Source organism: Lepisosteus oculatus, chromosome 7, assembly GCF_040954835.1.
Source record: "Lepisosteus oculatus isolate fLepOcu1 chromosome 7, fLepOcu1.hap2, whole genome shotgun sequence".
Lineage (NCBI taxonomy): Eukaryota > Metazoa > Chordata > Actinopteri > Semionotiformes > Lepisosteidae > Lepisosteus > Lepisosteus oculatus.
In genome coordinates, this window is record NC_090702.1 from 26,226,663 (window position 1) to 26,241,255 (window position 14,593).

Here is a 14,593-nt window from a genome sequence, read left to right on the forward strand (position 1 = left end):
TCTAGAAATGCTGGTGACGTGACTAAAAGTTAAAGGGGTCCTAGATAAGCCCTTCCATTTCTCTGCTGAATTAATTACCTAAGCAAAGTGCCCCAGATACTGCAAATTAAACCTAGCCTTACTGTAGCGCACCTACAAGCACTGTTTAAAGCGGGAAATGTTTGTCACCAGTTAACAGAACATCAATTAACTTCTTTTACCCCAGGAAACATTTCAGACTTGCCACACACCAGCAGGACAGCATAGCACTGCCATCCACTTCAGGTGCTATAAACTACATGTCCTTAGAACAGGCTGGCTCTTTCATGAATATTCATATTTACTGCCTTATCTTCAATTAATTTTGGAGTACCAGACTACAAAGCTAATGTAAGATCAAAGGACTTTCTGCTTTATAAGAACAATTTAAACAGTCTTCAACTTCAACTACAAACCTGGACTAAAAGCTTATGCAATACATGTGACTTTGCATAAAGGCCCACTTGTCTGAATAAACCAAGTCAAGAATAACTTTTAATGAAGCTCTTAAAATGAGCTCATTTGCAGACTGCTGCAGAGGAAAGGGAGTATAGATTTTTCCATGCGAAAGAGCGAGCCAAAAGAATAAACTATTGTACCTAAAACCTAGGACATGAGAACTATTACCTCATCTCTGGACCCATTTAGATCTTAGAAGGTAATTAAGGCTGGGCCTGATTAGTATTTGGATGGCAGACTTCAAAGGAAAAACTACCAGCTAGGAGAATCAGTGTTTGTGTACCAGTAGGTGGAACCCTTCCCTCTGAAATGAAAATCCAAAATCAGTATGGTTATGGGGGGGTAGTGGCGTAGGAGGTTGCCTTCAGATGTTAAAATAGCATCCTGGGATGCGAGTCAGGGCGTCCTGGACAACGTGCTATTGAAGCTTCTACTAGACCTCCCGACACTTCCCCTTGAGGCTTTTAACGCTTTCCTGTCTGCCATCCCTCCGCTCTTCGCCTTGCATGCTGTGTGTGTGCTGGCTGCTAAGGTCATACTCAAAGAGTGGATGATGTGGGTGTCCTGCTACCTCTTGTGGGGCTGAAAAAAAACACTACACCCAATACATGAAAAGTGTTATGATATGCAATATAATAACAGTCTAAAGAAATATATAAAAAAGAATAATAATACAGCGCATGCTGATTTGTCCTGTTAATATGGACGTGTGAAAAACGCCAAAATATGCAACTCTACTGTCTGTAATACAGTAGCACAGCTTAAGATACTCAGGATATGCTTGATTCTAACTCTAAATGCAGACATGCTTCTGCATCAAAGAAACATAAGAAGTAGAAACAGGCAGTGGTGCTTCAATTAAGGAACACAAGTTCCTTAATTGAATTTATCGGCTAGGCTGCCTGACTGATTCGGTGACAGCCACACTTTACTGTGTACTGTAGGTGTTACTGGCCATGTCTGAGATTTGTAAGCTGTGGACTTTCCCCAGCGCCACAGCTATCACCAGGCTGCTTGCCATCTGACACGCCGTGAGACCCACAGGAGTGGTAACGCTCATCGGAGGTGAGACTGCAGGCTCACAGAGGCCAGGCAGGTGCCCGGAGGGGAGGCATGACTGCTTGACAAGCTGAAAACGCTAGCGGTGTCAAGGCAGTGGTGTGGAGCGGTTCTGGACCTTTAACGGGAAGATTGTGGCTTCAAAGCCCAGGCAAGACACTGCTGCTAAAGCCTTAGGTAACATATGTCATCTGTATTGCTCCACTAAAACAACCAGTTGTCCAAATAAGTGCAAATGCAATTACAGCCACATTATCTGCAAAGAGCAGTAAGTGGTGCTCTGCCACTTGGAGAATCTTAAATCACAAATGCTATAGTCTAGGCTCAGACTGGTAATATCTAAACTACACTCACTCACTCCAGAGCTTCCTACAACTATTTTTATGAAGCAGCTTCTACTCCTGTGCTTACATCCTCATAGGTATGCACTTACTTCCTTTTCAGTCCTCTGATCTTGGTTTCTGTCTGGCATTTCAAGGCAAGCTTTGTCATCATGCAAACATCCCTTAAGTATAGTAGGTAAAACTGGAGCTGCTAAACAGGAATGTAGTTCTATATATTCCCTTTATTCATTTATCTATGCCTACATGGAAGAATAATGGACAGGAAATGATATTTTTTCCCCTCCCGAAGCCTGAAGACGCAGAGGGAGGTCCGCGTTTGTCTTTAAGCTCATGTATCCTGACTTTCTGAATTAAAATCAGAATGTTTTTTTTTGTTGAGCACAGAATTTGGTATCTGAAGGAGGGTTGCACGGTAACCGGAGAGGAGGAAGAAAGAAACAGGGTGGCAACAAGAGTAAAAGGTGACTTTGAAAGAGGCTACGTGGTGGTTTTGATTTTGTGTTTCATGATCAGCAAAAGTGCAAATGTTTTTCAAAGCCTTGCTATCCATACAATAACTAAAACATGGATGGCTGGCGATAACTACCTTGGTTCAAAGGAATATTGTAAGCCTCAACAGAACGACAGTGAAATATAAAAAGGTACTCTTCTTGTTAACTCACTATGGTACAGTACCCCATGCTGGCTAGTGTGGTTTTGTCATGGCTCTGAAGAAGCAGTCTAGATGTAACGGTTAAACCTCCTTGGCCACCAGAGAGGTTCGGTCACTTGTTGTCTGCTGTTTATCTTTTTATTAACTAAAAGATTACAACCCAGAGGAGGAGTGTACTGGGGGAGAGGAGATCAATAATATCCAAGATTAAACATTATGCTGAATAAGTATTGACCATCACTCCTCTCATAGCAGCTCCAAACGCCTTTAAATCCGTTTCTTCTCAACTCAACTACTCACTGTACAATAAAACTGAACATTTCTGTGCTTTGCTTTGGCCCTGCTTATCTAAGGTGCTTGAAATGGTTAATAAACTGGTTTCTTTGCACTGTTAACAACAGTAAAGAAAACCTTGGGAGTGGCAAAAACACAGACCAGGTTCACCGTGCTCAAACCTACAGAAAACACTTGACAGCGGGGTAAAACAAGTCAAGAAATGTACAGGTCCATGTCAATCGTGGATTACCAGTTTGCTGTTTACAGCCTGCAGAGTAGTACAATTACCTTTATTGACCGCACATTGATTGCTGCAGTGAAGAAGGGTTTCTGTAAACTGTGAAAAGGCATCCCTCTGAAATCAACTCACAATGGGAGACCTAAAAAGGCTATGTTAATGTCTCGTGTTTTAATAGAAGTTTAATACTGTACACTTTTGTTCTGAAAATGCGGCAGTATTCATTAATGCAAACCAAAACTATATCCAGTGTGTTTTATAATGTTGTTTCTTTTCTTCTTTGCTACAGTTCTTTACATCGTATTACATTAATAAAAATTTTCACAACAGGAAAAGAAGGGACTGGGATCTCTGTTGCTGACTCCCTGATGTTCCAGGTGTGCTGTTTAATTACTTTTGTGACATATATTAAAGAGACACTGAGTGCTTTTTCCACTGAAACACATCTGCAGTTTATATGGGATAAAACAAAAACAGAGTACAAGAACACTACAGTGTGAGAATTGTCCTGTTCATCTTCAGAAAGAGTTAACCTTCCATTGATACCAACTTTTACTTTCTTAATTATGAACAGACATGAGTTGCTTTTTTTAATGTATTTTTGTCATGCTCTGTTCTGCTATTTTATGATATTCACATGAATATCAGAGAGAATGATAACCCTTCAGTGTAGCTACATTAGGAACAGACTTGAAGTCGATGTTCCGTGCTCTAGGACTAAAGCTGGCTAATACTCTATCAAACAGGGACGTTTTATTTCAAGCCAAAATGAGGATTTGAGAAGGTGCTAGCAGTTCTATGGTAACTCAATAAAAATTCAGGTTTTGACAGCAGCATTTGGTAAATCCCTGCTTTCCACTGCATTTTCTTTTTCGCCCACATTAAATCACTTAATAAAATAGACTAGTTGAGTAGCGTCAATTATTTTTAAGAGTGAAAAGTTTTGCTTCTTTGGTAAATAAGAAAACTTTCATTCACACTATATAGAACGGTTTCTGTTTAAACATTACTAAGCGGCATATACGTTTTTTAAAACTAAAATTAAGCTTCATTTAAACACCTTCAGACAATAAAAAGCTGACGTTTTTTTCCCAGCATCTTATTTTAATGACGGTATTTAGATTTTCCATTTAAAAAAGTAAAGATTCTTATTTAGATGCATCATATCCATGTTAACGAAAGCTATTGTAGCGCTCTCGGGTTCACGTGGGTATGCGCCCTTGCTGCTGCCGCCACAGGTCGGCCCCCCCTCCGCTGGGGACTCGAACCCGGACCTCTGGCGTCACTCAACAGGGACCCAGCCACTTGAGCTAAAGGGAAATCTCCCGTCAGCCCGACAGCTGAGGTCCCTGCTATTCACAGGGAAAGGCGGTGACGTCACCACGCTGGTAAGCTGGCTCTCACAACCTCTAATGTCGGACGTATGCGTTACACTATTAATTTTAGTTAACATACTATATTATACCTACTAAAAATTTGAAGTCATTGTTCCCAAGAAGAATAATTCAGCCATTATTTTGTGAATTTGTCGTTTTTAATGGTTTGTCAATCATCCACATTCTAAACTAAGACTTTACTTTACATACTGCTGCAATGTCTGAAACCTAATCAAAGGAGATTGGCTCCTTCTCGGCCAATATGCCAAAACAGCATGGCCCTTGTTTCGAGACTCAGGTTAATTTCCCCAGGGGTCGACATCATCAAATGTCTTTCACTTTTTGATATCCGCTGCCAACTGAGAAAGACTCAAAGGACTGATGAATTAGGCCAGCCCACATTCAAACCCGCCCTACTTCTCTTGCTAAATAAAGAATCATCCGGTTTTTAGGAACATCAGGCATGCTAATATCTAGCAAAGAACAGTCTCTACATACTGTAGTTGTGTTTGGCAAGTCTGGGAGAGAAGGCACAATTATTCAGGAATGTATGCCTTCTGGCAAAGACTAAAGGGACACATCAAAACATTGTTTCTGTTGCTGTGTTTGAAAGGCAGATGATTAACAAAATTACAGGAGAACAAGGGAACACTACAATACACTGTTTGTAACACACTCATGCATAAACCATATACAACATCCTGTACCATTATAAGAAAATACCTCAATAATACCAAAGGTTTTCCATGAAATTATAGTCAATAATAAAATATGACTTTTCTATAAAGAATCCACGCCAATCAGTGACACCGATTCTGAAGCTTGTTTCTTTACTACATGAGCAGCAGTTTTAAAATGATTTAATTTTCCATCACATCACCAGATCCACCAAGGCCAGAATTATCAAGATTAAATAAAAATTGATTGAACAATCAAATATGTAGCTGTATCATAGGCTGCAAAGGAACAGGTGAAAGTTTTATTCCATGCAAAAACAATTAAAGGTGCAAACACTGAAGTGGACCTGCTGGAATTGTTCAAGTCTGAACTCGCAGAGATCTAACCAGGGGCTTCTATCACTGGTTCTCAGGATTCAGAATCCAACAGGATTTCCGTCTTCTTAAATAAGCAGGTTTTCACCTGTTAAAAATTATGTTCAGCCAATTAAGGTTTAAAGAAACCTGCTGGGAACCCCCTAGTCTACACTGTGAGGAGGCACAGAGGAACATTAGGAAATTTACGCAAATCCTTAATTATTTTTTTTTCGGAATGAACAGTGAAACACAACCAGAGGACACAAATGGAAACTATGAGGAAGTGCATTTAAAACTGAGAACAGGAGGCACTACTTTACCCAGAAATTTTGTGGGAGTATGAAAAAGGCACCCAGCCACATTGTTGACTTGTATCTCGGTTTCTTTCAAGAAACTGCTGAATGGGCCGAATGCCTCTTCACGTTTGTAAATGTCTATATTCTGACATCATCTGATTTAAGCAATTTCTATATGAACACTAGCAGTGTAAATAGGTCATTATTTTGTTTTTACTGTATATTGGATTTCTAGTATGAATCTAAAATATACTGAGTGATGCTGCTTTTGAACAGACAAATAAAACCAGCCAAGTATACTGTCTGTTGTGGTCAATAGTAGTGACTCAACCTGTAGGCCAGAAGAGAAACAGAAACAGAAGCCCACAGGTGCCTGGTGAGCATCAGGAGTTTCTGCTGTGCAGACAAACACTGCCAGACAATTCTAAAAGTATTTAGCCAGTGTATCACAGCTGATGATAACATCTCTTGGCCCTGGATTTGAGCCTGGATTTGAAGTGGCCTTTTCACACAACAATTATGGGTGGAAACTTTCATAGGATGACCTATTTGGTAGTCTACAAGGGATAAATTCTCGTTGTTAAGCACTGAAATTGACCTTTGGAAAAAGAGTATCTGAGAAAGGAACGATTTCTAATGATCATGAAGCAAACTTCTCAATCACAGAAACTGACACAGATTAACACTTAACCAATGCACAATAAAAGTGTTCTGTAAAACATGGCTTATTTAATTGCCAGGAAGGAAGAGTCTATGTCAATCATTCACATTGTGGTAATTAATGGCTTGCCATAAAATAAAGAAATGATTTACTTTGTAAAACTACTAAGCACTGAAATTGTTAGAACTTGTCAAAGAGGTAATTGTTGAAAGTTTTTTTTCATTTTTTCCCCTGTTTTTGACAAAATATTTCATACATGAAGCAGGGGCTCTTGTTGATGTTAGTGTTTTGTCTCCCATACACAGGCTCCCCTTGGGTCCCTATCATTATCCAATCACGGTGTCCCTATTTTGACTGAGTCATGTCTTTACACAAGAACAGTGTGAAAAAGATTGACACTGCAAGACCTGTACACACTTGCTCCAAACACCCAAATCCTGGGGCAACCTCAGTGATTGAGCCACCTTTCGTCTCAAGGAAACTGTTTTTTCATATCTGATGAGATTTCTGATGGTAAAGGGGTCTTGTTATTATGTTATCAAAGAAAACAAAAAAGCCAAATAATTCAAAAGAAGTTCAAGAGAATTTGAAAAATGTCAACTTCTACTGTATGTAGAAGTGAATTAAAAGCCGACATGCTAGTTTTATACAGGCAGCTGTTGCCAAAGAGCAATAGCAATAGTTGTAGAAGTGAATTTTTTATGTTTTCGTTGGTGATATTGTGCAAATGGTGTTACACATTTCCAATTTTTTTTCACAAAACATCTCTTTAGCCCTGCCTTCTACAGATTCTGTTTACCAGTTAAAAACACTAAAATTTTGCTTATTGATAACGAGGCGAGCTGCTACCCACCTCTCCTCACAGATGCCTAGTTTACTGATTAAAATTAAATTCCCATTACTTCACAAAGCTTTTTAAAAGCTTATAACTCCTCCAGGAGGTCTAGAAAACTGCTGAATATTGCTTAATTCCCTTAGAAATACTAAATTGTGCAAATAAGACAAAGAATCACTGCAGTTTATTTTAGATTTAAGTTCATTTTTATTTTGTATGACCGATGTTTTCTTATTTTCATATCATATTTTTATTCTTGATTGTTTTATTCTTTCGTATCTATTTCCGAGCCTTTCTCAGATACATGACAAAGGATTGGAAAAAAATGTGAACTAAATGACCAATAACTCTAAAATGACCAACTAAAATGACCAAGAACTAAATGAACAATGTAGTCTTTCCACTGATCAGCCAAGCTTTGTTGAGCTAATGCCCAATGCTTTGCTGGCCCTCAAAACCTCCGAGTACAGTGCAAAGGCAGTTTCTGTCAGTTTTCATTGGTCTTCTTTGTCACTCTTATATTTAAAATACTTAAAATACATTTTACATTGAAAGAAAAATTAAAACTGCTTGCCACCTCTGGCTCATTTTCAGAAAGGTCAGTTATAAAAGGAGATGCACTGTACTGCACTGTATCAGGGCACTGCAGCTTTTAGACAAGGTGCCAGATTATTGTTGTTCTCTTCATACAGATCGGCAATTATAAAAGCTTACAAAAAAAACAAATTGGTATCCCACAGCAACATTTTATACCGTTTTTTTCTATTGCAGCAGCCAGCCACTCTCCAATTTATAATTAGACTTAATGGTTGGCGAAGTGGAAGCACACATTATCATACAGTGAGCGGAATCTATCCAATCTACCTTCTTCCCATCCGTATTGTCAGCACTGACATAGGACAGCTTTCTCCGCACATAGAACAGCATGTCGTCCTGTCTGGGGGCCCATTTCTCCATGAAATAGTTAGAAAACATCCAGGTCCAAAACACGATCCTGTCATCCTTAAGACATCCTGAAAAACAAAAACGAGGAAGGCGGTTAGGGAGAACACCCCAATAGAATGTATGATTAAAGCTCCGGAAATTCTGCTGTCTGGATCGAGACAGTGTTGTGGAAAGTGAATGATGGGAAGTGTTTGACACAAGAAATACTTGAGGAAATGTTTTGGTGCTTGATCTAAAGGCATAGGAAACCAAAGAGAAAAGTAAGAGGCAAACTACCCGATTTTTATATGGTGCACAAGAGTCTCCTAAGGAGTGAAAACAGCACCATCACTATTGAGAGGACAGGGAAGAGACATTTGTCATGTAATTACTGCAATTACACGATCCCAGGCTAATAAACCCCCTAAACAAAAAAGGTGAATAACAGAAAATACCACAACGGTGTTCACCTCTGAAGCTGTACCCGCGTTTACTCTCAATTCGGGAACAATTCATGGATATTAAAAAAGCTTGTGTCACTGAGGATACTTAGTGGCCCTGGGAGACTTTTTTTTTTGGTAAACAGAACCACAGCGCAGCTGGGACAGCTGAGGATGCCTTCACTTCCTGTCACTCATCTACGGGCCGCTGCCTGGAGCAGTCACGCGATGATCAGCGAGCCTCCCGAGCTCTTGGCTGTTCGCAGGTCTTGACTGAAAATGCAACCGGACAGCTGGCAAAGTTTCCCTGACTGGAATAACAGCCCAGTGCTCACAGGGTTTACACATGACTCTGCCCAAGGCCCGGATACTAATGAACTAGCCGCAGTGATGCTACACTCATTAGACTGCAGATCATTTACACTGCAAAGTTGCTTCATTGCCATGCTATTTTAATTACACTGAGATCCAGTACTCCCGTTGCATCACGTCTACCAGAGCCAGTGAATAATCACATCAAGCTTTTACTTTATAACATGAGAAGCAGCAGCCACTGAAAGTTGTGGGACTTATCAGTGCCCTTGGAATGCAGTATGCACTGTATACCCATCTATATTTGATTTTATAAATATTCGCACTGTAACTCAACCTATTTCTGATACTATCGTCAGCCATAACCATAGATTCATCAAAAATGTAGACTTCTTTAAAACTGAAAAATGTGCACAGGTACATAGTGATGCTGACAACACCACACGGACCACTTACAGTTCAACAACAAAGGTCTGTTCCAGACTTATCTGTTGAAAAAGAAAAGTGTATAACTAGCATTAATTATCAAATGACCAGAGCTATTGTACTTTCATCCAGAAATTGAGAATAGGAGATGCTTTGTTTTGGTGCCATGAAGAATTGTGCTCTTTAACCTTAAATAGAAATGAATATCGTAAGCCAAAAATATTAAATAAGTAGGTGTCTAATCCTACTTTTGTTCGGCACACATGTGCTAAAGGCATATCCAGGACCTCGTGGGGGAAAAAAGCAAAGTGTTTTCGAAAAACATCCATAGTTTATTCTGTCGGTGAGTATCTGCACATGTGAATTTTGCATTCAGCTAATTACACCAAGTTTAACTCACAAAGTTCACAAAGAATGCAGTTAAAATATTGTACAGAGAAAAATCGAATTCCTTGATCACAAGGTACTTTGCAGATAAACAGATACTGGACTAATACAGAAAAATTTGGAAGCTAAGCAGTAGCACATTCAATTATATCATACAGAACCTATGTGCATTATGTTTCTCTTCTTTTTGCTTACAATTAAAGGTGAACACTTAAGTCGGATTCTAAACAAACCTGGGTTAAGCAATAACATGTTACCATGAAGGATTTCTATGTACTTCAAACAGAACACTATAGTAGCTGCTTTCAACAGTTTTGTGGTGAATTTCTTGTTTTATTGAAACATATGCCTCAGCTCTCATGTGCTTTTAATAAGTGACATTGAAAATATACAATACCAGAGGTGGCACTGAAATAATAAATTGTCCAACACATTGAATCTTTAACTTGTTCTGAAAAAGATATCGACTATTCTGGTACAAAAATAAAATGGATATTTCACAAGGAATGCATCCATTTTGGTTAACACAGCCAGCAAATGACTTAGGCGTTAAAAATGACATTAGATTATATGGATAATTTATTAACATCCTAGCCTAAAATCTCTTGAGAAGTATGAATGCATTTATCAAAGTTGTGTGTGCGGTGAGGTAATTCTAAGGTAGTAGTGCTATTCCACCATTAACAGTACATCACACAGAACCAAAAAGCTTCCAATTGACATCCTTAACTCCTGTACTGATGTACTATATAGGATATATATGACTATATATTTTATAAATGACTGTCTTTTCTTAGTTTTTTAGACATACGTCCCATTCAACACAGCATTCCATAGATAGTCTAGTTACTTAATTATTACACACAGGAGAGAACCCAGCAGAACCTGAAATAATTTCCAGGAAACCTATTCATAAAAATGCTAATCACCATGTTTAGTGAAAAGATTTTTTTCCCAATTATAAAATAACACTCTAGTTGACATGCCAATTCACAAAAATCTTAAAGATACCAACATAAACAGTGCATTTGACAGCATCCTAACATTTTAGCCCACCACAATGTCATCACCCTGGTTGCTAGGTAACTATGAGTTGTTTGGAGCCAGGCCTCTTGCTCTAGGGCCTGCTGTTTAAGGATTCGATAATGCAGCTACATTGCCACTCTGGAGAAGGAGTCTGTATTTTGGACAGAGACGGAAATAAAAAAAAATCCCTTTGCTGCTCGGTTCAAATTTTGAAATGGGTTCTTAAGATCTGTAGCTGCAAAACGCAGTTCCTGTGACAGTGCACTCAGAAAGCCTAGTTATTAAATACAGGATTTTTCTAAACTGAGGTCTCCGAGTGCACATTCTGCAGTGCTTCAGAAGATTCCTGTAAACTATCATAGAAGAAATTATGTCAAAGGGCAGATCCAAGGGAACCATATGTAACAGGTCTCATGAAGTAGAGGATGAGCTGAACTGAATTGTCGGAGCCCTTTTCTTTCGGAGAAATTAAGGGTTGGTGTAACTGGATTGTTGTAGCTGCAGGTGGTGACATTCTGAATAACTATACAAAAAAAGGCTGTCTCATTAATAATTTAGTTGGAGACTGTAGTGAGCTGCCGAGCTATTAACATGTATGTGGTAAAATTCTGTGCTTGTGGGTTGATCCTCAAAGTAATGCAGTAAAAATGCAAAACCACACATTTTAAATGCTTCTCCAGCTAATTCAAATAAATGTTATTCCAAGGCAGACATTTCCAAAATCACACATCAATCTTATAAGAAAATTAAATCACACAGCAAACCTAAATGTAAATGTGGGATCAACGTGCAACAGTAATGCTCTATTTCATTGTTCTGAAAAATGTTCTTATTACATTAGAGAAGACATTCAGAATCCTAAATAAGGGTCATCAACTATAAGAACTAAACAGTCACTACAGCCACTGGTTGTATTTTTTTTGCCTTAATTATTTTAAATAAGAAAACAAAAAATGTACCACCTCAACCACTACAGGGTTTAAAATAATTTTTTAAATGTAAAGAAAAAAATCATTCTCAAATCTTTAGTTTCAGCACATTTTCTACGGTTTCCTGAGCAGATAAAGTCATATTACTAAACCTTAAAGGAAGTATTAAAATGAAAATACATAGTCAAACCCTTACATTCACAAAAACATTAAACTTTTAAAAATTAATTCAAATAATCAACAGTAGACAGGAAGGTGCAATAATTGAGTGAACAATGCAAATTATGTTAACATTCTTGTTAGCCTTCTATTGAGAAAACAAGACACGACTCAACACAACTAACAGGTCTCTGGACCATAGCACCACACTATAATAATGACTTGGGCCTGGAATCTAAAATATACCTCATTAGTTCATTATTTCAAAAATATTCCCAAAAGATTTCTGTGAACCATTTTCCCCACACACACAGTGCTCCTGAAATAAATCCAGATGTCAAGTCTTAACCATGTTAATGACAACACTGCTACAGAAGGTCATTCCTATACAGTAACTGGGTCTGATCCAGGCCCAGGTTGAGGTGAACAGCTGATATTCTTTCCAGGACAGCTTATTGTTTGATGACTGTGGTTTCTGCCTGTTATATATATATATATTATATATTTTGTGAAGAGATTTGCCTTTGTTAAGGTTAAGGAGCCTCAACTTTTTTTTTTATTTTATTCCTGCTTTTTGAAATATACTACTTGAGATACTATTCCAAAACAAAACTTTATTTGAGCATCTGAAGATGACCGTATTTCACAGTGCTTAATTATGTGACACGTGTCAGCTCTCTCAGCACACAGTCACTGAAGATGATCCACAACCAGCCCACACTTTGGTACAGAGCAGTCTGAGGTCTTGCAATGACTGCTCAGCCAGAAATATTTGATCCTGCGTCATAAACAAAAACAAAACAACACCGAATGAAACAGAATACAATCAGTTAAAGGAATTTTAAGGTATTTCTGCACAATTCTAACAGAAAGATAAAGAAAATGAACAAACATATAACAAGTGCACAGAATATGAAGAAGGTACTGTATTACATACATTTTATTCTGTGGTTTTGAAGTGGCAAAATGAAGATGATGGAATGGAGATTATTAATCACTACCAGGAACCTCATCTCAATTTCTCCACACAAGAGCTGGATGTCTTTTAAAGCAGTAGCCATTCCTGTATAACAACTTTAAAGTGGTCAGACTACAACTAACTCTAAAGTCTAAAATTAAGGCAGCATGTTTTAAACATACCATGAATACTTACTGCCCAAGTAATATGCGGATATTGCAGTCAAGGCTGTATGGAATACACAAACCCAACACCAATATATTAAAAGCAATTAATCTTACAACAGGCTTTTACTGTTTTACTTGTCCTTCTTCTTTTCACCATGAGAAGGCATCTTTCTTTTATCACAATAATCACTGTGCTCTCAGTTGTAATTACTTACAATTCTTTTATGGTCAGAATTAAATAGTCTAAACATCTGTAAAGTAAATAACTTCAAAATCAACCTAAGGAGAAAATATGGAGATGCTTCCTCATGAACAACAAATATCTTTTCTGTAACAGGAAGGAAAACTGAATGACTGACAGTTATATTTCTCTTCCACAACCAGCAAGGGTGAAGGCTTATTAATTGAACACTGTAGTCAAGCGATAAAAAAGTTAGCAAATAACACAACATATTCTTAGATGTTCCACCTGATAACAACTCTGTGAAATAAAGATTTTCTTAATCGAATCCCACTGAAGTGTGTTGTGTTAAAGGTCATTTCAATGCCATAAACATTTTTGGATGCAGAAAATAATTTGCTTGAGCTGGATTGAGGTGGCAAAATAAGAATTAAGATTTGTCTCCCTGTCTCTTGTACTGAATAAAGGATACATTTTTCTTTGGTTTCGATCATTAATTCAACAAACAACTGGCAAGAGACACATAATACAGTTACAAGAAGTTATTACATATTAGATTATGTTAAATCTCTTTTATCCATTATATACAAACAGTATAAATGTGTATACAATTTGTGTGTTAATATAGAAGCAGAGGGTTATTCCACACCAAAAGGTAAAAAGAAAAAGATTTCAGCTGTAGAACATTCATCATGTGATTAACATTTATATATGTTTCAATATCCCTTTATTTATTTTTGCATCTAATAATACTTAGTTATGTATTATTATTCATTACATTGTACATGTTGTACATTATTTTATGTGACTAGTTACATTGCATATAGGACCAGAAATGTGAAAGATTAAAGTGTTAAATTTAAAATAGTGATGTCTCAGGAACTATTAATTATTTGTACTCTTCTATTGAATTTCCCATTTTAAAATCTACATAAAATTAGTCTAGGTAAAAAATATTAGTACAATGGTTAGAGGAAGAAGGAAATGTCAAAAGTCACTAAAATGCATTGAGAATATAAAGAATATTGGAAAGGTCAACAGAGAGCTGGAATATCACAATAATGGCTAAAATAGATAAATGTTTGGTTTTTCAGTAATTCAATAATAGTAATAAGAATAATAGCAAAGTAAAATGTGTCTAGTTCAATAACTGGAAACATCTAGACTGAATGAGAACTGGCCGCTATACTAAATGAATTTCATTCAGGTGATTTAGGAAACAATTAACAATGTGTCTCAGGCTGAGGAAAAAAAAACATTCTAGTGTATATTAAAGCATTAACACAGAAGAGGGAGAAGTGTTATAGTTGCTGTAAGCACTTAAATATAGAATTCCCATGGCAAACTGGTATTCTAATAAATTTACTGAAGGAAACAAGAGATTTAATTCAGAAGGCATTAGTTAAACTCCAAAGAAGACTTCCAGCAGCAAAAAC

General features: G+C 37.5%; 1 protein-coding gene across 2 annotated transcripts in view; it reads right to left on the reverse strand.

The window, feature by feature from the left end:
* The window catches only part of kiaa0930, a 43,430-nt gene that overhangs the window by 14,095 nt on the left and 14,742 nt on the right, over window positions 1–14,593 (reverse strand). For both annotated transcript variants that reach the window (XM_015352994.2, XM_006633640.3), the window contains exon 2: window positions 8,113–8,261. In XM_015352994.2, the coding sequence (XP_015208480.1) occupies window positions 8,113–8,261 (149 nt within the window). The remainder of the gene's footprint in view (window positions 1–8,112; window positions 8,262–14,593) is intronic.